Below are 26,241 nucleotides of genomic sequence, written 5' to 3'. Positions count from 1 at the left end.
ATAACTAGGATTACAGATGCATGCCACTGTTATAGGAATCATTAAGAAATTATTTTATTCAGATAGGATAAAGGGTCCTTGGTAAGGTTTTTTTTCTTGTAATAAATGCAGCTCCAGAAATGTTTCTTTTCTAGCAGAAAAACAGCTTGAAGGGCCAGGCTGGCAAGTACTGATATGCTAATGTGAATTCAAAACTAGGTCTACCCAACATGCTGTCCCCAGATATCTCCACCTATGGAGGACATCACAGTGGCCCACATTTGCATATTAAAAGGCAAGGGTGGGCCGCCCAGTTATTTCGAGGGCTATGTAAATGACATACCCGGTCAAATCAATCCCCTGGGTCCCATGTAAATCAGACACCACCTCCTCCAGCCTCCCAATATAACCGACCATTCCTCCCTACCCACCACATACCGGGTTTCCTCTCTTTGCTTGGAGCCTCCCTCTCTCTGTCTCTGTAAAGGGAAGCTTCTTCCTTCTTTCTTGCCTATTAAACTGTCTGCTCCTTAAAACCACTCCACATGTGTCCATATCGTTTTTTCTAAATCGGTGCAAGACAAAGGACCCTGGTTCCTGGTTCCTCCAGTCATCAGAGCCATATCCACCACATCCAGATAAATGTTTTGTATTTTTAGTAGAGAAGGGGTTTTGCCATGTTGGCCAGGCTGGTCTGGACCTGACCTCAAGTGGTCCACCCACCTTGGCCTCCCAAAATTCTGGGATTACAGGCATGAGCCACCGTGCTGGCCAAGAGGAATTTCATTTATGGTTTAACTTTGAAACAAAGATAAAAGCCCTTTCCCAAAACAAACCCCCTTCTTGCCTAGGGACCAGACTGTCTTTGTAAGACTAACAAATTAGCCACAAGATTAGAAATTATGGTGTAGGAGTTATGCAACCAGAAGCCACAAGATTCCAAACCTCCCCAGTTGCTCCTCAGGATAACATCACTATTGTAAAACCTAAGAATGGTGCTTGAGATATTTTTTGAGAACCTGCATTCTGATGTACCAGCTGGAGCCATCCAGGCTGATAATCTGGCTCAACCAGTTCTGTGATCCCACCTGGGAACAGAAGACAGCAAGAAAAACCCTCTTTGACCACCTATGATTTCATCTAGGATCCAACCAATCAGTACTCCCAGGCTGGAATGCAGTGGTGCAATCTCAGCTCACTGCAACCTTCGCTTCCTGAATTCAAGCGATTCCCCTGCCTCAGCCTCCAAGGTACCTGGGACTACAAGTGCGTGTATCCATGCCCAGCTAATTTTTTTATATTTTAGTAGAGACAGGTTTTCACTCTGTTGGCCAGGATGGTCTTGATCTCCTGACCTTGTGATCCACCCACCTCGGCCTCCCAAAGTGCTGGAATTACAGGCGTAAGCCACTGCGCCCGCCTATATTTTTAAGTCTTTGAAAGTAATCGGTGAGCATTCAGAGATGGGCAAATCTATTTTAAAACAATCAACTGTGCCAAAGAGGTTTTAAACGTGGATATTTACAAGTATAAATTTTTGCTATAATACAGGTACTGAATATGACTTTCCCCTTTGACATTATATCTATTAGTTGCCCAAGATTAAAATAGGTGGGCAAGACAACAAATTCTATTAAGTGACTAAAATACAGCATTAGCTTTCAAAATTCTATCTTTTCATTAAATGTTATTCAAAGTAATGTACAATAATTCCTATTCAACCATGGTGGTAAAATGCCTTTCCTTATAGCAAAAGTTAAGTTAGAAATCTAAGGCCAAGGAAAGCTTCATGAAAATCTTTGTAATTACACTCACATAAACATAATGATAAAGATGGCACACCAAAGAACACAGTATCAATATTTCACCCACCTTAAAGGTGTTACAATGAGTTAACTAGACAAACACATTCACTTAACAATCTTTGCTTACTAGCAATGCTTTCCGGATTTGCCATTTCCTGTGGTTTGGGTGATGTGCTTGTAAATGTATTTAACTTTGCTTCTGTTAATGAATGCACCAAAAAGAGTAACTGTCTGTTCTCCATCCAACTTCTTAAGATCTTTTTGACTCCATGTTAGTAACTTAAGCCTCCTGTGTCTTGACCATTGGTTTCTACTGTAATCAAAGAGATGCAGAATCATTTGCATGAGAAGGAATAAATGGGGGATACCTCTTTAACACCTGCGGTGGCAGAACCCATAAGGTAGTTCCTAGTCCATATCTAGTCCCCATACCCTTCTTTCTTGTAAACAGAAATCTGATTATATTCAGAATAGCAGGGCATCCAGCCCCAAAAAAGACACTTAGTTTTCCAGGTCCCGTTATGCACAAAGGTGGCCACATGACAATGAGACCTAAGTGCAAGTCTTCTAGGAGGTCCTAGAAGGTTATTTTCATGATAAAGAAAGAACTTCTCTAATTTTTTTCCCCTGCTGCCTGCTGATTAAAGTACCTCTAAGTTGAGTTTTCCAGGCCTAATGCATACTCATATGCAGTCTTAGTTTATCATGATAACCTAATTCCAAGGCATGTGCTATTAACCCTTCACTCCTCATAAATGCTACTGGAGTATAATTTTAAGATTTAACGATCGCTTCCTCCAATTTGCCAAAATTTCATTGCAAAAACTATTCATTTCTCCGCCCTTTGCCATAGCTACTTTTTAGTTTCCCTTTTCATATTTCCCATAAAAGAGGCTTCTAATTTGTTTGTACTGGAACCAAATTCTCATGAACAAAGAAAATTTATTATGCTGTAATTCTATTTACATTTGATGGAGATTACTGTACCAGGAGAAATTTTAACAGGTTTGCCTCATTTAATAATGGTATTTTATATATATATACACACACGTGCATATACATATATACATACACATATGTGTATACACACACACACACACACACACACACATATATGCACACACACTTTTTTTTCCTTTTGAGACTGACTCTCACTCTGTCAGCCAGGGTGGAGTACAGTGGCACGATCTCAGCTCATGGCAACCTCACGCCTCCTGGGTTCAAGTGATTCTCATGCATCAGCCTTCTGGGTAGCTAGGATTATAGGCATGCGCCACCAGTCTGGCTAATTTTTGTATTTTTAGTAGAGACGGGATTTCGCCATGTTGGCCAGGCTGATCATGAACTCCTGACCTCAAGTGATCCGCCTACCTCAACCTCCCAAAGCCCTGGGATTATGGGCATGAGCCACTGCACCTGGCAGTATGGTATTATAAAGATAACTAAAAATTATTGAGTCCTTACTATTTACCTGGCACTACATGCTTTACAGATTTCGATTAATCTTTACATCATTCAGTTTTTTAGGTAAGAAAACCAAGGCTTGAGATTTCATGACAATGAGAGATGAAGCTCTTAGAACTCTGTCTACTTATAAAGTTCCTGGGCTTTGCATTCTCTGCTTATTGTGAAATTTTTTGCTTAATTCTATATTTATATTTTACTTTTGGATGTTCAGGACTTATAGCCTTCACTCAATCATACTATATGAATAGAAATATGTACCTGCCACATAGCCTAGAAACAGCAGGAGCAGTTAAAGACCTTTGGAGGTTTTATCTCTTGACCCTGAGATTGATTTTTGCAATTACATTGCAATCAGGAAGAAAATGTTCTTTTCCTACATGGTGAGTAGGCAATTTTCCCAAACAAGAATGCCCAAGTGTATTATAAAGGAAAAATATACTGGAGTAGATATTAATCACTGGTTGTAAAACCCCTTGTGAAGTGTCACTGCATCTATTATTCCGAATGATACACAACGTACCTTTATAGCAAGATATATTTCTCTTCCTCACAATGTTTTCATGGTAATAAATCTTAGAATCAAACAAGAAAGCTTTTTTCCTGGGGAGGGTAGGGTGGCAAGAAGAGTCAGAAGAGGAAGGAGAAGGGGGAGTAGGGGAAAGAGGGGGAAGGAAGGACACAGAAAGAAGAGAAAGATAAAGAGACAGCAGACAGACACTGGGTGATATTTACGCATACAAGTTACTCCAGTTATGTCCTTGAAAAACGTTTCACGATATTAAATTCCTCTTTATTTATGATATTTTTCCATGTACACCACAGGAATAATTGATGGGAGTAATTTATTTCCTAATTTGTCATTTGCTAGAACATGTACACATATTCTGTTCCTCTCTCCCTCCACTATAGATTTTAGACAAGGTATGGGTTCAGATCAGTATGTTCATAAGCCACATTTTATATTGCATATGGAAAAAATAAAAGGCAGATTTTACAAATGTTTACAATTTTACAAGTATTTTAGATGATATAATCAACACTCTAACAGCTGTTACAGGAAGATAAAGGATGAAATTTTCTTTATCTTGGCATAAAGCTTAGCAAGCATAATATAACTGTCATATTAACAACTTATGATAAAATACCCAGCGATATATACATATGTATTTCTGTAACTTTCAGATACCTCTGAAATAAATGAGGAAGAAAAATAAAATGTAGATGATTAGCAAATCTTGTGTATAATATTAGTTATTCTTTAAAAAAACAAAGTCAATGCTTTCCATGCACCAGGCACTGTTATTGGGACAAAAAGCTTAATGAGATTGGGTACTCCCCAAAATGTTCCTGGTCTAATGAGACAAACGTGAAAATAATTATATGGACTATATTATATTCCATATAAGTGCCTGACTAGCAATATACAATATGGTACATTCAAGAAAATATATAAATATATGTAGACTGATATCTGAAGACAATCTTACTTCACCCTTGTGGAAGGCATTCAGGAGTTTACTGGGATTGTCACCAGATGCCCGCTCACAGAGGCAGGCAAGTGTGTAGCTGGGGTGTTCAGAAGGGTGGAAAGGGGATGAAAAGGCATCAACAACCACTGTGAGCCCAGCAGGGGGCTTCCTGGTAGACCCAGGAGACCCTTTCTTTGATTAGGGAGTATCGACAGTGGGGCACTGTGTGGACTAGAAGGCCCTAAAAGCTTGCTCCTCAATGAGCTAAAAGCTGAGAAGCTTGCTTTGCAGGGCTGTCCATGTGGAGTCTGGTGGATCCTAAGCTCTGTGAAAGGAATGCACTGACTCTAAGTCTGTTGCTGCCTTTCACTGCCATCATAAAAACTCTATGGTGAAAGTACAACTATTACCCCCATTTTACAAACGAGAACTATGAAGCACAGGAGAGAGGTAAAGTAACTTACCAAAAGTAATATCAATGTTAAGGGGCATACTGGAGTTTCAAGCCAGGCAGCCAACTCCAGACTACAAGCGCTAGAAACCTTTATGGTAGGCAAAATGGCCCCCAAGGATATCCTGGAACCTGAAACAGGACACAGACCACAAAAAAGGGGAAGGATGCTGGATTATCCAAGCAGGGCCCATCTAATTCCACAAGGCCAAAAAAGGGGAGAACCTTCACCTACTGAAGTCAGAAATACAGGAAAGAAGATGAAATCAGAGAGATGTGAAGTGTGAGAGAGGCTTCATCTGCAGGTGCTGGAAGGACCGTGTGGAAAGCATGGACAGGGCTCAAGTTGCACTGGGGAGCAAAGGCAAGCAAGCAGGGAAGTGGGGAACACTCCTGCAGCCACAGGGAATTGGATTTGGCCAATAGCATCAATGAGCTGGGAAGCAGATTTGCCCTCAGGACCTCCAGGAGAGAAGGCAGCCTTGAGGATGCTTTATGACATTCTAAGCAGAGGAGCCAGCAGAGCCAGACTGTACCTGGACTTCTGACTTCATTTTAAAGATAAAGAAATAGGTGCTGTTTTAAAATGTAAAATTGGTAGTATTTATGGCAGCAATGGAAAAAGAATATAACTTTCTTAGCTAATCCTTTGAATGGCTTTGGAATGGCCAAGCAACAGTCTTCCTGGACAACTCTGAGCAAGACCCTGGAGGAAGCCTCTCACAGGCATCTCAGAGAAAAATAGGAGCTCACTGTGCAGAAAGCTGGGGGCATTCCGTGCTGAGGAACAGAGATATTTAAAATGCATTTAGGAGAAAGTCATGGGCATTCCTGAAGAAACAAGTCACTCCATCTGAAAACTACAAAATATGCAATCCTTCTCTTTCTAGAATACTTGTGTTCTTCTGTACTTTTTAGGAGAAATTTAGTGCTAGTTTGAGGAAACACAACTGCCATATATAAAAATACAGAAAACTTAAAAAAAATTGACAAATAACTTGTAAAAAATTATGATATTAACTTCAAAAAGAGGAGAGTGAAAAGTCTAAAAACAGGTATTCAAAATGCATATAATAAGTAACTCCAAAAAGGAAAAAGGTATGTTTTGAATAGTTATGCATAAATTGAACATTTAGGTATGAATAATACTCGAAATGCACCAGAACAACTTAATAATAAAATCTACTGCACTCCTAATAAATGGGGTATTTGAGATACTTCATCTAATTTAATCCTCTTTATAATCCTAAAACAGCATTATCATCATGGTACACATGCAGAAACTGAAGCTAAGAGAAAATAAGTTGGCTACATTTAAAAAATGATAAAAATAGCTTTTTGACTCACATCTCATATATGTAATAATGTACAAAATTTGCAAACTGTATACCAGAAAGTAATTCTTTTCTTAGGAAAGATTTTTGACAAACCTTTCTGTTGAGGAAGATGGATTGGAGAAACAGATTTCCTAATTCAGCTCTCCTAGGCTAATGATCACTTGTAATGTCAGACAAATGAAGATACAATGTTACACCTAGCAAGAGTATAGGCTTTTTTTCTCTTAATAACACTCCATTCTGCAAACAAAAGGAATAAAACAAAAGTCCCCCAATCCTTACCTCAAAGCTAATTACTACAGGGGAAAGCAGGCAGGCGTGGGGAAGCTATAGCTTCAGACAGTAAAGAATTAGATGGTAGTGAAAACATCTACCTTCGTTAGTGGTTATTTTCACTAAACGGGTCCTTACCTAAATTGACTCTATCAAGATAATACTATTTTGCTGAGGTGTCTGAAAATAGTTTGTTCTGCTAAAAATAGTCATAGATTTACATAATCTGGTCTCCTTCTGTTTTCTTATTTCAAACTCAGTAATATAACAGAAAATATTCTAGATTACATATCCTAAGCACACACACCTAAATCCAATTTTGATGTGTATCATAAAAATTCATCTGCTACGTATGCTTTGTAGGGGAGATATAGCATTACCACAAGGAAGTTTATAAGTGCAATAAAGAACCAAGGACAAACTACTAAGTGACAATATATTAAGAAACTGCACACAAGGACTAAAACATACATAATTACACTTCAAGGGACAAGGAACCCATGGAGATAGTGGGATTTTGTGGTCAAATTATATTTAATTATGGAAAGCTCTCTGTGAAAAGTTAGGTTTCATTTTGATTAAACAATTGCTGCATGGTACTAACTAAAATCTATAAGAGACAGGAACGTTTTCTGAAAAAGAAATCCAGGCCGGGCGCGGTGGCTCAAGCCTGTAATCCCAGCACTTTGGGAGGCCGAGGCGGGTGGATCACGAGGTCAAGAGATCGAGACCATCCTAGTCAACATGGTGAAACCCCGTCTCTACTAAAAATACAAAAAATTAGCTGGGCACGGTGGTGTGTGCCTGTAATCCCAGCTACTCAGGAGGCTGAGGCAGGAGAATTGCCTGAACCCAGGAGGCGGAGGTTGCGGTGAGCTGAGATTGCGCCATTGCACTCCAGCCTGGGTAACAAGAGCGAAACTCCGTCTCAAAAAGAAAAAGAAATCCAGTTTGTTACATTCAACTCAATTCAAGGAAAACTTGCTCAAAACCTAGTCTGGCCCTAGCCAGCTGCTAGCTGCCCTTACAGAGTACACTCCTCACTGGGAACTCCCAAAGCATATTACACAGTTCTTGACTTACATACAATAGCCTGGAAGGTTATCTAAGAGTCTAAGATACTGACAATGTATACATAATATTCTAGATACAGAATAGCTTTTAAAATACAAAATTACATCATTAAATAATATGAAAAATGTTTCCCATAAAAAATAACAATTTAAAAAATTTCAATAGATTTATTCACTAAACAAACATTTACTACCTACTGCATTCTCATTTCAGTATCAAGCAGTTAGGATATTTAAAAATAACTCCCTGGGTGCAATGGCTCACGTCTGTTATCCCAACACTTTGGGAGGCTGAGACAGGAGAGGAGAATCCAGGAATTCAGGACTAGCCTGGGCAACATGGCAAGACCTCATCTCTACAAAAAAAATATTTAAAAATTAGCTGGGTGTGGTAGAATACACCTGCAGTCTCAGCTACTTGGGAGGCTGAGGCGGGAGGATCTCTGGAGCTTGGGAGGTCAAGGCTGCAGTGAGCCATGATTACTGCACTCCAGTCTGGGAAACAGAATGAAACCCTACCTGAAATTATTGACACATGTCTCAAATAAATAAATATTTTTAAAAATTTAAAAATAATAACTCAAGTATATTCAGGAAAAAAATCCTGTTCTCAAAAAGTAAAATGGGAAGAAAAATAGAAATGAATTACAGTAAGCCCTTGGTAATCATGAATTAAATGTTTAGAACTCCTGTTTGATGTTCCAAGCATGAACTTACGAATCTGGAGACCCAGGCTACAACAGATGACAATTAATCTTGCTGAGGCCCAAAGACACACAGCATGAGCTGGTACGTTCTGCTCTGGGTAGAACTCCCAACCTCCACATTTCCAAGTGGTTTGGTTATTCCTTATCATCTTGTCACCAGCAGCAGGAGTTCCTGCCCCCTTTCAGAGACCACGAGAGTGAAGGAGATATGTGTATGGAATTCAGAAATCTGGAAACCGTTGGCAATCTGAGCATATATCTATATGAATATTGTACATCTAACCATATTTTTCTTAGAAGGAAAAGGAGACAAGAATGAGCATTTCTTAAAGAAGCAAAAAGTAAAAGGTATGTAATTTTGATCTGTCATTCCACTGAAAATATAAAATGTAAAGCAATTTTTCATTATTGTATTTTATACTCTAATAAAAATAAGCTACTCTATAATAATGCTAATAGCTATCATTAAATGAACTCTTACTACTCACCTATGTATCAGTAACTATGTGTACCTAGGTACTAACTGTACTCAACATCATTCTGAATGTTTTATGTATTAACCCAATTAGCCATTACAACAATCCAGTGAGGAGGGGGTGGTTATATTACATCTACATTATAAAAAGTTTTTACAATTATGTTATATTAAGAACCTCAGCCTTTCAATTTAACCATTTACATCAAGTTGATGAGGTAAGAAAACCAAGGTTCAGTGTGTGATTAAGGAACTTGCTCAAAGTCTACAAGTCATAAATGGCAGAAAAGTAGGAGTCAAATACAAGACTATTAAAACTCTTACCTACTCTATACTACAATTTATTTCCAAAAGATGAAAACTGCTCAAGTGTATCTTAGTCCCTTCTCCATAATCTTATCATGACCCTTCCATGTCAATCTCTTTCCACATCAGGAATTGAAATTTGGCTGGAGGCTAATTAAGCTCATATTAAAAGAAAACTTAACAAAGCTGTATGTAGAACAGTTTTCCTCAATCCGTCTCAAATTTATGAGTACTCTGGCATGGAGATCTTGTTAAAATACAGGCTGTGATTCCTTGGGTATGAAGTGGGTTCTGCATTTCTAACAATCTTTCAGGAACTGCTGATGATTTTGGTCCACAAACCTCAACTTTGAGAAGCTGTATATTCTCCCACCTGATACACACACACACACACACACACACACACACACACACACACTTTAGTTCACTCTGAATAAAGAGAAAATAATTACATTTCTCTGGGTATTAGGGTCGCACTAATTTCCTTATGCTTCCATAATATATTATGATGCTGAACAAATTTTAAAGTTTCAAAACAAAAATATGGAAAATTAAATAATTATAAACTAAATCATTTCCAATAGCTAAATATTATGTCAAATTATAGACAAGTTTTCCTAATTTTTTTCTGTGGAAAAAGTTGTAAAGTTCTTTGGAATGACCAGAAACTATAAAACTCCTAGAAGAGAACATGGGGAAAAACTGAACACTGGCCATAGCAATAATTTTTTGGTATCACACCAAAAGCTCATGCCACAAAAGCAGAAATAAACAAATATTACTATATCAAATTAAAAAGTTTCTGCACAGCAAAGGAAACAATACTTAAAATGAAACAGCAGCATATGAATTAGGAAAAATTCCTTGAGCCCAGGAGTTCGAGACCAGCCTGAGCAAAATGGCAAAACCCTGTCTCCACAAAAAATACAAAAATTAGCCAGGCCTGGTGGTACCTGCCTGTCCTCCCAGCTACTCAGGCAGCTGGGAGGATCACTTGAGCTCGGGAGGGAGCCACAATCGTGCCACTGCACTCCAGCCTGCAACAGAGCAAGACCTTGTCTCAGAAAGAAAAAAAACTATAACGAGATAGAGTACAAAACAGTGGTTACCAGAGGCACTGGGTTAAAGGAAGGAGAGGAAATGGTCAGAGGACACAAAATGGCAGATATGTACAGGTAATAAAATTGCACTGGATGTGGTATTCATGCTAAGTGAATAGACTGCAGCTGCTCTTGCCATAAAAACAACAACAAAAAAAACATGGGTAATTATGTGACATAGGGAAAATATTCCTTCTATAGAAGCCATTTTACTACCTATATGTACCACATAATATCATGTGGTATACCTTAAACATACACAGTAAAATGTATTTTAAAAGAGTCCTTCCAATCCATCAAGTCCTTCAGCATCAAGTCCAATCACCCTATTAAGCCTCATTACCCCCAGTGTCATTCACGCCCTTGCTTCTCCAGTCACACTGTACTCCTTGACATTCTTGTAAAGTGGTATCCCTTAATACCTTGCTCATTAGGTTCCCTACCTGAGACTGCAAAACCCCCACTTAAATCTTTCAAGGACCACACAAATATCATTTTAATCTGAAAAGCCTTTCCTGATGCTAATGGGCAGAATTAACTTGTCTTATTTCTTCTCTTGTGCCCCCCAAGATACCCTTTACATATTGTCACTTACTGTAGTACTCATTGCAGGGTTCTGGAAGCTATACGTCTAGCAATGGCACAGTATGACAGCACTTTCTTGGCCACCCAGTGATGTATGGCCATGCCCTCTCTGACAAGTTCAAGATCTCAGCCCTGGCTGAGGGCTCTACAGTTCATGGTATTTTTGCTCCTGTATAATCCCTCCACTTGAGTGTGGGCTTGACTGTCTTGCTTCTAAAAGAATACAATATGGCAGGCATGATGGTATGTCACTTCTGAGATTACATAATAAATACAATGACTGCAGCTTCCATCTTGGGTGTTCTTGCACACTTTTCTCTTTGATCACTCAGTGTGGGAGAAGCCAGCCACTATGTCATGAGGCTGCCTAAAGGAGTGGACCATGTGGTTAGACACTGAAGTTTCCAGAAAACACCTAGCAAGGCTGACTAACAACCATGTGAATGAGCTTGGAGCAGCTTCTCCTGCCCCAGATAAGCCTTAAAACGAAGGCAGCCCTGGCTGAGAACTTGAGTGCAGCTTCTCCAGAGACTATGAGCCAGAACCTGCAGCTGGATTCCTGACTGTGAGACACTGCATGAGATCCTAAGTGTCTACAAAAATGCTAAGTGTTGGGATAATTATTACACAGCAACAGAGCTAATCACGGGGCCTTTACTTGAGTGCCCTCTCAGCCCTAGGGGTGGGGCTGCTCCTTTTGTCTGCTATTCCTCTACTCTTCAGAGTTCTCTTTCCTTCTCATGAGGCAATCTCTCATTACTCCAGTCTCACAGTTAACAACAATTCTTTATGTTCAACTTTCCCTATTAAACTCTGTGTGATATCTATCTCCTGGTTGGACTTGAACATCAGATAAAGCTGCTGCTGGTGGTCAAAAAACCACACTTTGAGAACCACTGGCATAGACGAATCATGATTCAGCTCCTGCAGCTGGGCTCAATTCTCCTTAAGTCCATGGGCACAATAAAATCAAGTAAAAAGGAGGAAATGGTTGTTAGATGAGTAACTAAGAGTGTCTGCTTCAGAGACCTTCCATAATTAAAAACAACTGCTACTGCATTGCTTCACTGTTTTCCATAATATTTGCCCCAATATTGCAAAAATGTTATAAACACCAAGTTATGGAAATATGGTGCAGGGAAGTAGACTTGAGTGGTTTTAGAATTGGAGGCTAATTTTATTGACTGATCACACCACACATCTAGGCAGCCAACCTAAAATGAAATAGAGTAAATGACTTAAAGAATACTTAGTAATAAACTGTTAGTGTTTTGGTAGATTTTTGTCATTCTTACTTAGTAACGGCACACATCATGGAGAGAAAATTATTCAATGCTTAATTTACAAATTAACAAGTTACCCTAAGGGTAACACAAAGTTCCACAAACTGGGTAGCTTAAAACCACAGAAATTTATTTTCTCATAGCTCTGGAGGCTACAAGTCCAAAATCCACATGTCAACAGGGCGATGCTCCCCGTCAAACCTACACAGGAGAATCTTTCCTTGCCTCTTCTGGCTTTGGTGTTGGCTGGCAATTCCAATCTCTGCCTCGGTCAACACACAGCCATATTCTCTCTCCCTATGTCTCTGTCTTCTCTTTTAATATTTAAAAAAAAAAAAAAAAAAAAACAGGTTCTCACTATGTCACCCAGGCTAGTCTTGAACTCCTGCCCTCAAGCAATCCTCCTGCCTCAACCTCCCAAAGTGCTGGTATTACAGGCATAAGCCATCCCACCTGGCTCTTTTCTTCATATAAGAACACCAGTCATATTGGATTAAAAGCCCACCATAATCCAGTATGACCTCATCTTAATTAATCACATCTGCCATGACCTTATTTCCAAACACATTCTGAGGTCCCAGTGGGTTAGGACTTCAACCTTCAATTTCTTTCTTTTCTGGTGGGGGACACAATTAATCTCATAACACCCTCATTTTCATGAATTTTCATGTCTATCAAAAACAACGCATAATTTTATATCCTCTAATTGCATTCTTAACATATTTTTTAAATTAAATTTTTTTTTTGAGACACAAACTTGCTCTGTCGCCAGGCTGGAGTGCAGTGGCATAATCTTGGCTTACTGCAACCTCCGCCTCCCGGGTTCAAGTGATTCTCCTGCCTCAGCCTCCCGAGTAGCTGGGACTACAGGTGTACCCCACCATGCCCAGCTAATTTTTGTATTTTTAGTAGAGATGGGGTTTCACCATGTTGGCCAGGATGGTCTTGATCTCTTGACCTCATTATCCGCCCACCTCGGCCTCCCAACGTGCTGGGATTACAGGCGTGAGCCACTGTGCCCAGCCAGTTAAAAATTTAATGATCTGTCAATCATAAAAATATTAATAGGGAGAGTGGAGTTCAAATCATATTAATTGTATCTGATGACTTTCCAATAACCAAGAAGCAGTCTTTCCACCTTTTAAAACCACTGTCCATTTCTCCCTTCAATGTGCTCTCATTTTCACATTCAAGAATAGTATGATGTCCATTTCTCCCTTTGTTTAGCATATACTCACAACTGCTAGAATAGGTCTCCACCGAAACTTATCGTTTCATTGCAGAAATATCACAAGCCCTATCAGGTTCCTGTAGTCTAATTTTCTTTTAAACATAAATCAGGTATATAGCTGAGGTCAAAATCACATTTATCCAGGGAGAAAGGGTAAAAAGAAAAATATGCAATTACAGAACTTTGAGTTCAATTAGTGTTTATCTTCTGTGAGTGTGCAAATGAAGCTCACCTGCTCCCCATGTCTTTATCATTATTATTGTACTATTATTATCCTCATATCAAGATTTCATTTCACTCATCTTTCACTAAATATTACAATAACCTACTTACTCCAAGGACTGTATTGAGATGGCAACTGGTAATAAGAATGAATGATGGATAGTTTTTTCAATGCTTGCCAGAGATTTATCTTTGTTATTAAAAAAATTAAATACTAAGTCACAAATGAAATACATATTTCTATGTAAAAACAGAAGAAATCCAGAGAAAAAGCAATACTGACATATGAATTCTAAACCGTGTAACTAAATCATCAACAGGAAGACGTTAACATTTATTGAGGCCCTGCTTAAGGTACATTAGGCAGTTTGCTAGGCAATTTATATGCTTCATCTAATTCAGACACATGCCCATGAGTTAGATGGAGTGCAGTGGCGCGATCACAGCTCCTTCAACCTCCCAGGTTCAAGCGATTCTCCCTCCCGAGTAGCTAGGACAACAGGCATGTGACTGGTTAATTTTCATTTTTGTAGAGACGGGGTTTCGCCATGTTGGCCAGGCTGGTCTCAAACTGCTGGGCTTAAGCAATCAGCGTGCCTCGGCCTCCAAAAGTGCAGGGATTACAAGTGTGAACCACCGCACCCGGCCTGTTTCCAGTTTTTAACCACATTCAAGAAAAGAGAGAGAAGTCACTTGCCTTAGATTCTATATTCAGACCAAAAGGCTCTTTCAAAATTACCTTGTTTTAGCCACCTTGTCCTTTTACAAATATGAAATATACGGAGACCCAGGGAGATGAAGTGGGCCTTAGAACACGTACCTCGGTGGAAAAAGAAAACCTGCTAAAGGTAGTTTTACCAAGCCTGAAAACAGTTGTGCTGATAATCTCCAATTCTGCTTGCCTTCCTCGTTACACTTTGTTCAGCTAGCCTGTGAGGGGTGACAGGGTATGCCACCCCAAAAACATTTCTCTGGCATAAGGATTATTTTCAGCTAAAAGCACTTGAAAAACAGGAGTGCTCTAAACTGCCCCCCTTTTCTTCCTAAAAGCAGGAGACAAAACTTCTGTAAAAGATGGCCTCCCTACACCAGCAGCGGAGCCGGGCAGTCAAAGCGGAGATTTCTACCCTGACGCGGTTCAAACGATTCCATCTTCCGCTAGTCTCCCTGCACGCCTCAGTTAATGTCCCACAGCTGCCGCTCTTGGTTCCGCCTAGCATAAAAGCATTTGGGTTTTGCCACTTACGTGTGTGTTTTCAACATAAACCATACGCAAGAGATGTATATGTTTTTCTCCTGTTAATCTGTTTTATGTCGATGTAACTCTCGCCCAGCTCCGGACCCTCAGACGGTGAAGTTTGGCCTCCCCTACACCCGCTTCCTATTCTGGGGCACACAGTAATTAATCTACAAGGACAACGTTTCTGTGACGGCGGGGGCCCAGGGACCAGACATGGCCAAGGAAAGCCAGCCTCCGGGCCAGGTGTCAGGGGCAGGTCACCCTAGGAACGCTGCGCCGCTCAGGAGCTGGGGGTGTCGGCGGGCCCCGCAAGTGCATAAGCCTGCACAGCTAACAGCCGCTCGGGCCTCGCAGTCATCTCCAGGCGCCAAGCTGCCGGAACGCAGCTTATGCAGCTGACGCCCAAGGCCCCTGAGCGCCGCTCAGCGCGAAGGCCCGACGCCAGGCACAGGGCACTACCGTCCCGCGCCCTCCCGCCCGAGTCCCTCTCGAGCGCGGCGCGCGCCTGTGACGTAACGCCTGGCGGAGGGTGGACGCTACCACCGCTACGCTCTCCCTCCGGCAGCAGTGCGTCCCGGCCGCCGACTCACCTTCCCGTCCTGATTAAAAGGGAGGCCGGGCTCGTCCGTGGAGGCCGGGGTACGAACATAGCCTGTCTCTTCGGCCGCTCCGGCGGCGAGCAGCGCTCCAGCGGCGGCCTCGTAGTCCGGGAAGGGGTTGACGAACGCCCGTTCCTCCATCTCTGCCTCCCCTCCCAGGTGCAGCTTCAGCCTCTTTGACATGGTCTCGCCCATCTCCGCCGCGGTACGGCGCGCGGGCGGGGACAAACCTCCTGCCCCGGCGCTGCGGCTTGTCCCGCCGACACCTCCTCCCCGGGCTCGTGCTGAGAGACTCCTCTAGGAGGAGCGAGGCCGCGCGCTGGCGGGGGGAGCGGGGCCTCTGCGCGGGGCCTGCCTAGTCGCGGGCGGCTCGCACATCGGGCGGCCGCGGAGGCGCTGCGCGCGTGTCTCTGCCTGGCGCCCGGAGGGGAGGAGCAGGCTTGCGGGAGCGCCCCGAGGCTCACAGCCGGCTCGCGCCTCCCCGCACCTTCCCCGCACCTTCCCCGCGGCCCGCAGAGCCCGTCCGCGGCGGCGCGCACCGCCTAGGGCTGGAGTCCCCGGGTCCGGATCGCTGCGCCCGGCTTCTCTCCTGAGGACGAGCCCCCTCGGCGATTTCCAGAGAAAACCGAACGACTGCGAGGGCCACGCTCCCCCAGGGAAAACCTGTAGAGAAGAGCTTGCTGTCACTCAAGGTGTGTGCGCGTACCCGATCGGGGCGAGCGCAGCCGCCGGCGCGCCGTCGTCAGCCTGCATTTCACCGGCTCCTGCTGCACCAGCCCGAAGGAATAGCAGCAACTCTATGTTTCATATTAAGAAAAAAAAAAAAAAACTCTTCTAAAGAACAGAATTTCAAAACAGCCTAAAACACTGCAAGGCTAGTCTCCCGGGGGATGGGGGAGGGAACAGTCCCTCCTATTCATCACTGTTGGAGGGGGGTGTCTGGGAGGAGGAGCCACAGGCCTCTTTTTATTTTTTTCTTTTTATGTTTTATGTTCAGTCCGTTCGTTTTGAATAAATGGACGTCTTTGGTACCGGGACATTAAATGAAAGCATACTTAATTATTCAAATATGTCGACCAGAAAGAGTCCTCCAGTGTTCACAACCAGATCTTTGCATTTATATAATAACGATGTAATTTACTTCAGTGTTAATTGGTTCTCTTTATTTTCATTATTTGTTTAGAACCAAATACATGTAATGATTTCTGCTCCTTGAGGAAAATGTCTTATTCCGGCTTTCTTCCACTTAATAAACATTGATTGAGCGCCAAATGGTACTAAGTGATGAAGAACTAGATTTAAATGATAGTTTTTGCTCTCTGGGGATTCCCAGTTAGTGGGTGAGAAAAGCGAGGATTACAGCATAGCTGATGTAGGTGCTTTTCTGGAAGCAAGCAAGATAAACGTTAATGTAATGTAAAAAGTGGCATGATGAAGAAAAACAGTGTCGAGCACAGGGAAGGCTCAGTCCCTCCTGCCTCCGTGGCCTCTGTGGAGTGATGTGGGGAAGTCCGCTGTCATCCACTACCTCTTCTAGTGTCCCCCAACCCCAAAGGGCTGGACACGAGAGACACACCCTTCCCAGAATAGGACCACGGGAAAGTACAGTGTAGAAGAAAATACTTTTAAAAGGGTCACTCAGCATAACTGTCTTCAAAGTTCAGGGAAACAGAACAGATACAACAGGATGACTATTATAGCAGCATCCCCTTAGTTCCACTTTCCTGCTTTCCTCTTTCCCGGCATCCTATCAACCACCAAATTTTCATACCTACACGGTGTAGGAAAATCCAGTCCAGGAGCTACTGATGTGGACATGCTTTAGGAGCTATCTGTCTCCCACCGCAGGGACATAACTAGACAAAATAACCCACAGTCGATATCTCAAAGCCTCAGTTTAGACCACCACGCCACCACAGGCTTTGTTAGGCTAAGCCTAGTGATCTCTGAGTTTTCCTACCCGTAAGGGAGATGAAGATAGTCTCTTCTTCCTGCTGGTGGATAATGTGTAGCTGTTGGCAAGTACACAACCTGCCCTAAAGAAAATCGAGATTTTCAAAAACTGAAAAATCGAAACCCAATTTAAGGAATCTGCGTATTTTCCTAAATGCTGTCTGATCGGCAGAACCCTGCCCTCCTGGGCAGCTCACTGACACTATTTTATGGAGAAGTGGCAGGTTCTCTTTTTTCAGCCTTCTGTCTCCTGGGAGTTTTTTTAGCCCTTCTGCGGCCCTTTCACACCCAGAGCTGTCTTCCCCCATAGCCGCTCTTGAGCTCTTGAGTAGTACAGAGACCTTGCTTGGTCAGTGCTTTGATATTATAACTTTATTTTCCTTAGGTCAAGCCAAATTCTTAGAACACCCTCCCCATTCTTCTGTGTAAGAGAAAGGCAAGAGGACATACATGCCGGCCCAAAACACACCCAAGGGGTCGTGAGGACCCCTGGCAACCGACCTTTCTCTCAAAGACAGTCAAACGACATGTGGGAGAGGGTGGCATCGTGGCACCAGGTTGAGATCTGGGACGCCACTGAGGCTGCGGGCACGGGGCAGAACAGCACCCAGGGAAGCTGCCGGGTTCGGAAGTGGCTACCAAGGGAGGGTGTGCTCATCCTTGAAAATCTGAGTCAAACATAGGCAGTGTCATCCTCTTCCATTCCCCAGCACCGAACGTGGCTGCCCCAAACGCCTCCGAGCGTGAGCTTGGTTCTAAAGCCACAGCAGGCAGCAAGGTGGAGAGGAGCCCAGAGGCGGGAGGTCACTGGGGGGCATGGAGGGGTGTTTCGGGGTGCAAGGCAGCAGTGACCACGGCTGCAGCTCCCCACCGAGTGGGGCCTGAGACAGGAGGAGCTGAGCTGGGCGCCTCCCAGCAAAACACCACCCACCCCTCAGGACACCTTCATCTGGAGTGCCCCAAAAGTGAGGGACAGGAAGATGATGGAAAACCTGGGACATGGAGGGCTCTCACTCTGTGAGAGCATGGGGTTCAGCCATCGCTGAGCCCTGGGGCCCCGCAGACAGCCCCAGCTCTTTTCTTTATTCCAGAGTCAGGCACCAGCCTCTTTCCCGGGAACCCAGCCTCAGCTGCCTGCAGGGCTAGAATGTATGATGCTGAGAACTGCGGGGCGTGGGTGAGAACCATGTGGGGCCTGTACTATGTATTTCAAGACTTCATGCTTCCCTGCAGCCTCAACACCAAAAACAGGCAGTGAGCATCCCCTGCTTCCCCCCAGCCCATGTGGCCAGGTGCTCCAGGATGGTGAGCTGGCCCTGTCACAGTTCCCCTTCCTGCCCTCCCGGATTGTGACCTAGTGACAGAGATTCTTTGCTCTACCAAACTAGTCAGGTTCCTGAATCTTCTCCAAGGCCTATCTGCACACTTCCTTATAAAATCCAGTTTTAGCAAAGAGCCTTGCTAAGTCACTTGAGCAAAAACCACTCCCTAATATCTGATCACCCCCATTATTTGACAGATTCCCCATCCCTCACCATCCCCTAGGTGATGTCGGATCAGCCTGGCCTGCGTTCAGCAAGAAGCCTATTAGGTAAGATTAGTCAGAACCCACCTTGCCCCTCAAGTTATCTCTTAGTAGTTTTCCATGCAGTCATGCCCACCTTGCTTCTTGGCTATCCATTTCCACTTGCATTGGGAATTAAGCTCAATCTTTCTCCCCCCACTGCAAAATCCCGTTGTGGTGGTCTCTATACTTATCACCATGGTCCTCAATAAAGTCAGCCTTACTGTGTGCTGTGAATGGTGCGAACATTTTTTCTCTCCAAAAGTCATGTTGAGACTTAATCTCCAATGTGACAGTAATCCATTCGTGGATGAATGGATTAGTGGGTTGTCTCGGGAGTGGGAGTGTGGCTCTACATGAAGAAGAAACACCTGAGCTGGCACACTCACCCTCTCGCCGTGAGGTGCTCTGTGCCACCTCGAGACTCTGCAGAGACTCCCTCAGCAAGAAGGCCCCGTCAGGTGTGGCCTCTTGACCTCAGCCTTCTCCGACTCCAAAACTGTAAAAAAGAAATTCCCTTTCTTTCTAAATGACCTGGTTCCTATAAGGAACAGAAAACAAATTAAAAGCCTTTGCTTTAACAATTGTCATTGAATAATTTTCCTGTAATATTAGTGACACTCAACACACCACTGAAGGCCTGCCTGCTCTTTGCTTGTGTCCACCCTGACCTCCAGTGGCAGCACTGGCCCACAGGTCCCCGCTCCCTCTGCTCTCCATGTGGTGGAGCCCCTGGCTTTGCAGGGTGGCCCCTTCATGGCGCACAGTGACTGCCTCTCTAGGACCTGGAAGCACAGTCACTTGTTTTTCTGTGCCTCCCTGGTGTCTCCATTGTGGCCGCAGCTGACTGGTCGTGAAAGAGTAGAAAACAGGCTTTCTGTCCCCAGGGCCACCTGTGGAGGGGTGGTAGGAGAGATAAGGTAGTCATCCTGAGTGAAGGAACCCCTCTGCCAATAACTGCGCATTTTTCCCACCTCTCTGCAGACCCCACGTGCGGGGACTCAGAAGGGTCTAGTGCTGTGGCTGTCATGCCTCTCAGCGTGGCAGAGACAGTATGGTGCCCTGCAGAGCAGGGGCAGCGCTGAAGGAGTGGACTTGTTCATGAATGTGTGACACATACTAGGACGACTTCTGGTAAGATTTGGGAGGAGACTGGTTTACAGGTGATGAGCCACTGAAATAATGAGTTACTGTACTACTGTTCACATGACTGTGTTCATAGGTTAGCAGGATCCGCTTTACCTGGCACAGAGAGCAGCTGCAGAGGTCAGATCTTTCCTCTAAAACATACCAAAGTATTTTTCCATAGCAAATAAGGTACCATCTCAGGTCTCAGTTTGCTGCTTTTGCCTTTAACTAGCTGATTATTTTCTCACTTCTCCATGCAAAGAAATAGGCTTCTTCTGATACAACCTGGACTTCATTTGGTGTGGCTTCTCCTTTTATAAAGAATGTGTTGGCTAGCTACTTCACAATTGTGCAGTTAATAGCACAGAAGTCATCCCCCTCTCTGCCGTGTGTCCATCGCTCATGGGATATCGGGCTTAGTGTGAGGCATTTTGACGTTGTTGAGACCATGAATAAGGCTGCCCTCTATGAGTGGGTGGGACTTCCTCTTGAGTGGATGTCTGTCTTGCTAATCTCCCAGCTGGACCATATAGACAGGAGTTGGGACTCCTGCCCCATTCAGAGCGCCCCCCTCTCGGTCCAGACATGGCGGAATCCCATTGTGTCTGGGGAAACACTTGGATGCCCCCTGCTTCGTGGAGGCAAGCCTGCAGCTAGGCTGGAAAGGAGTTATGACGGGACCCCTGTTTAAGGGGAATACATTGTGCATTTTAAACCACATTATTATGTAGATACTACATTGATTGGTTTCCATTTTTCTTTGAAGCCTGATGGAGTTTGACTCCATGTCCCTGCCCAGATCTCGTATTGAAATGTAATCCCCGATGTTGGAAGTGGGACCTGGTAGAAGGTGATTGGATCGTGGGGGTGGATTTCTCATGAACGGTTTAGAACCATTTCGTTGGTGCTGTCCTCATGATAGTGATATCATGAGATCTGGTTGTTCAAAGTGTGTGGCACACCCCTTCACTGTCTTGCTCCAGCTCTGGCCATATCATGTGCCTGCTCCCCCTTTGTCTTCTGCCATGATTGTAAGCTTCCCAGGGCCTCCCCAGAAGCCGAGCAGATCATCGTGCTTCCTGTACAACCTGCAGAACCGAGGGCCAATTAAACCTCTTTTCTTCATAAATTACCCAATCTCAGACATTTCTCTATAGCAATACGAATACAGACTAATACAAGCCTTAATGAAGTCTTATTTTAGCCATTTCAGTTTGCACTCATATCACCCGAATGGAATCCATCTGGGGTCAGAGCATCTGGAGCTACGCCCCGTCTGCCATCAGCAGGGGGCGGCTGTGCAAGTTAAGAACCCCCAACAGGGGGTCAACCTTGGGGAACAGGAGTTGGAGACACAAGATCCAGTTATCCTCCCCATGTGGGTACTTCTCCATTTATTTTCATGTTTGGAGGATCTGTCCTGGTTATTTCAAGGATAAGGTGAGTTCCTTAAATTTCCTAAGAAGTTGTCCTATGAGTGTAGGTCCTAAATTGTACTGTTCTTATAAAGACACAGTGGGCCACCTAGGAGAAGAATATAAAAGGTAGAGGCTCCATGTCTGGGTATATGCCCAAGAGAAATTAAAACGTAAGTCAACGTGAAGATTTATACATGAATGTTCATAGCAGCATTGCTCATAGCAGCCAAAAAGTGTAAACAACACACATGTCCCTCAACTGATGAATGGAAAAATAAAATGTGGCACTGTATGTCTCTACCAGAGAATATTATTCAGCACTGAAAAGGAATGAAGTATTGATACTTGGTACAACATGGATAATCTTGAAAATATACTAGACAAGGAAGCCAGTCACAAAATGACAAATATTATCTGATCCAAGTTATATGACATGTCCAGAATAAGCAAACTAATAGAGACAGAAAACAGCTTAGTGGCTACCAGGGGCTGGGAGGAGGAAGTAAGTGACGGGGAGTGACTTCTTAATGAGTCAGGTTTTCCCTTAGGAATGACAACAATGTTCTGGAAGCAGGTAGTAGTGACGGTTGCATAACATTGTGTACAAACTCAGTGCCACTGAATTGTACACCATAAAATATTTTAAGTGGTGATTTTTGTGTTATGTTTATTTTACCACACAAAAGGGAATGCAGTATTGATACATACAATAACATCAATGAAAGAAACTTGAAAACATTGCATTGAGTGAAAGAAGCCAGTATGGAAGATCACACATTGCATGAGTTGTATGAAATGTCCAGAATAGGTTTGTCTATTAAGACAGAAACAGTAGTCAATATTAGGAGCTGATGGGAAGAGGTTGGAAACCGATGGCTAGCAGCTGTGGGGTTTCTTCTTGTAGTAATGAAAATGATCTAAAATGGATTACGGTGATAGTTGTATGACTCTGTGAATATACTAAAAGCCACTGAATTGTACACTTAAAAGGAATTAATCATATGGTATGTGAATTATATCTCAATAAAGCTGTTACACACACACACACACACACACACACACACCAGTACCTAGACAGCAGGGTTCCATGAACCACCTCTCAAGCAATACAGGCAGAAAATACGACTGATTTAGCTTGCATAATGCTAGGTGAGGTGCCGAGACTCAAAACACCTGGGCTCCACACTAGGACATAAATTTTTTACTAATTAGAGGACAAAAAGAAGGCTTTGGATGTGGGCATTGGATCCTTCCCTCAAATGTGCTGTGACTTCTTCCCCATGAGACTTAGTGTGCTGGGCAGAGGAAGAAAGAGAGAAGGACAAAGAGAAACAGACATGGATGGCATGATGTCACTCTAGGCTCTTCCTCAACCATGTCCAAGTTCTTCTCCCATCCCTGGGATTGGCCAAGCCTGGCAGTGCCAACTGGGTGGGACGCCCCAAGCCCTACAAAAGGGTTCATTCCCATTTCTTCTCTTTGGAGAACTCTCCAACCCTCTACCTCCTGCCCTGTAAATACCCCAGGAGCTCTAGGACTGGTATCTCTGGAGTGTTCCTGGGGTATCTGTGGCTGGAATTTGGGAGGTTTTCCAGGAGAGTGGCCTGGAAAGAGATTAAGCCGCAAGCACGGTGCAGTCACACTGACTTGGCGTGATGCAAATTGTTTATGTAAATAGCCACCCTGCAAAACATTATTTGGCCCAGGCCCTACACAGCGCAGGGTGTGTTCTCCCCAACTTCAGAAATAATGCCAGTGGGGAAGGAAGAAGAGTATGTTTACCCCAGTGGCTCTGTCACAGGCAAAACTCTGCTGGCTCTAAACCCCTTGGTAACTGTTTCCCTTTCTCCTATGTGATACCTGGCGTTAGGAGCATCAGAGGCGCTTACTGAGGGGAGATGATGAGCCCTATCAGTGATGAGGATGCTTTGAGGAGAAGTAGCAGGTGGGTAACCACAGTTGTGATTTGAATCAGGTGAATTTAATTATCTTTAGCAAGTCAAATAAAACATTTGCTTGTTTTCCAATTGTTTTTGTTTTTCCCGATTATTAAGTGTTTATGTGTTTATAGAGAAGTATTTGAAAAAGATAGAAAAGCACAAGAAGCAAATGAAAGACATCCATAATTCTACCAACCAGACACAACCTCCTGTTGACCTTTCCTGTTCAGATGATTCATAGTATCAAGGAGAATTGCTACTGGAAAAAGTCTACAAATTCAATTATATTGGGATAAAAATCTCATCAATTGATAGAGACTTGAATACAAAAAGTTAAATTAAAACTTGTGAAAAATATTATGCTTATATTAAATTTCACATAAGGTGGTAGAAAGTGCAGCTACATTCTAATTCCTAGAATGAATAAAGATGAGTTCGTCGCGTTCTTTGGCATAAATGTATGACAGCGTAAGACGACTTCACATTTGTGCTGCACATTTTAAGATATTGTGCAAAGTATATGAGGCCTTTAAAAGTTCTTCTAAAGCCCCCTCTTAATTCTTTGATATCAAAATTGTTTTCTTTTGCTGCCTATTTTATTGTTATCCTATTTAATTTGTTTTCTCTTCTTCAGGCAAAGGCTTCAGTTTATGTCACTATTTGCATTTCCATCAGAGAGCACTATTTCTTTAGGCAGTTCAATCAGGAGTGGACATCTGGGGGATTGTAGCAATTTCAGGAGTGAGGGTCAACATAAGGGCCAAGTGCAAGGTGTGCAGTCATGATGTCTGGGTATTGTGGGCACCCTGGGTTCTGAGGAGTACTTGGACTCCATTTGACAGCACTGAAGTTGCTGGAAGCGAACCTCCTGTATAAGCTGCTGGCCAGAGCTATGTGCTCCATCTCCTGGGTAGAGTTTCCCTTTCAACTCTTCTCTCTCAGGCCTCTATTCTCATGTGGCTGCTCCTTTCTGGCCATTTGTCTGGAAATACAGATCAACCTGCAAAACAGCAGATTTCCAAGACATCTCCCCTGAGCAAGGCTTTGCTCATTTTTCTTCTTGCCAGCACCATTTTGCACCTTATGTATATGAAAAACCTTGACTCAATAGTTTATTTATTTATTTTTGAGACAGAGTTTTGCTCTTGTTGCCTAGGCTGGGGTGCAATGGCACACTCTTGGCTCATTGCAACCTTCACCTTCCTGCAGTAACTGGGCCCCATGCTGATTTTTGATGTCCCTCCTCAAGAGCTGGATGACATTGCAAATGATGACAGCGCTTCCTGGTGGATGAATTTTGGGAGAACGAACAGTGTTTTTCTTCTTTTGGCTCAGTGTTTAGACATGGATCAACTTGTTCTTAACCACACGGCCAAGAAGAAGGTTGACAGGCTCTCTGGGTTTTCTTCTGGATGCACTCTTTGGTTTTGGAAGACTGTGACAAGTTCTGGCCTAGGATTCACTCACTGACCCTCAGTTGTCCTTTCTCTGTTGCACACTTTTCTTACTGTTCTCTAGTGCTTTTCACCTAGGTTTATCCAGACTCCTTCTCCACAATGAGGAATCCATAGCTGGTTTTCTGCTACTTCTCGTTAGCTGAAATCATTTTGCCGCTTGACTTTATGGAGTCTGTGTTATGAAATCAGTGGGTATTTTGAATGTGTGTTTTCAAACTACATGAATCTCTCCACTCAACCCCACCCCATCCCATCCCACCTTGAGAATCACTGCTCTGAACCAGTGTTCTCCAGCTTGTCCTCTCACAGATGTCATAGGAAATGTTCGACAATTCTGTGAAAGGTTTCAGGACCCAATTGGAGAAATCATATGAAAAGTTAAGCATAGTTGGTCTTCGTGTCATGTGGATCAGAGGCACAAGTGCAGATGCCGTGGTCATGTGGAACACTCTGTTATTTAAGATGGCCATCCAGATAATCCTGAACACTGTATTTATTTGATTTAAAGTACCAGCAAACCAAAACAAAACAAGCACAAAATGCAAAACATCTGAGAAAACGTACAGCTCCCTACCCCAAGAGTGTATCTGTGGAAGCGCCCCCCACACACACACTTCAAAAACTTAAGAATCCCTGATGAAGTTTGCCTGTTCTAGAATTGTAAGATTGTTAATTTCCTTCTTCAGCCTTTAATGAGAATGCTTAATTTCTTTTCTAATTTAAAAAAACATTTTTTAAAAAAGAAAATGAAATCAGAATTTCAGAGACAACTGCATTTTCTTTTCTTTTTTTTTTTTTGATAAGGAGTTTCGCTCATTACCCAGGCTGGAGTGCAATGGTGTGATCTCGGCTCACCACAACCTCCGCCTCCTGGGTTCAGGCAATTCTCCTGCCTCAGCCTCCTGAGTAGCTGGGATTACAGGCACGCGCCACCATGCCCAGCTAATTTTTTGTATTTTTAGTAGAGACGGGGTTTCACCACGTTGACCAGGCCTCCATCTCTTGACCTCGTGATCCACCCGCCTCGGCCTCCCAAAGTGCTGGGATTACAGGCGTGAGCCACCACGTCCGGCCGACAACTGCATTTTCATGTTTATTGGCGAATAATTTACAATAGCCAAGATATGGCCCCACCCTCTGTCTATCAATAGTCAAATGGTTAAAGAAAATATGCTACAT

General features: G+C 43.2%; 1 protein-coding gene across 4 annotated transcripts in view; it reads right to left on the bottom strand.

Annotated features, from left to right (window-relative positions):
- LANCL2 (LanC like glutathione S-transferase 2) overlaps window positions 1-15,801 on the bottom strand; it is a 60,431-nt gene extending 44,630 nt beyond the window's left edge. The window contains exons 1-2 of one of the 4 annotated variants that reach the window (XM_035253458.3): window positions 15,010-15,491; window positions 1,912-2,097 (exon numbers count right to left, since the gene is read on the bottom strand). Coding sequence is in view for 2 of the 4 variants with exons in the window: in XM_035253455.3 (XP_035109346.3) it covers window positions 15,594-15,797 (204 nt within the window). In the remaining 2 variants the exon portion in view is untranslated. Of the gene's footprint in view, window positions 1-1,911; window positions 2,098-14,583; window positions 14,921-15,009; window positions 15,492-15,593 lie in introns of those variants that run through there. The other 3 variants (XM_078342465.1, XM_035253455.3, XM_035253456.3) reach the window with 3 other exon arrangements.
- Between the last annotated feature and the right edge of the window lie 10,440 nt (window positions 15,802-26,241).

This window comes from Callithrix jacchus, chromosome 11, assembly GCF_049354715.1.
Source record: "Callithrix jacchus isolate 240 chromosome 11, calJac240_pri, whole genome shotgun sequence".
In the NCBI taxonomy this organism is placed as follows: Eukaryota; Metazoa; Chordata; class Mammalia; order Primates; family Cebidae; genus Callithrix; species Callithrix jacchus.
This window is presented reverse-complemented; position numbering and strand designations above follow the sequence as displayed.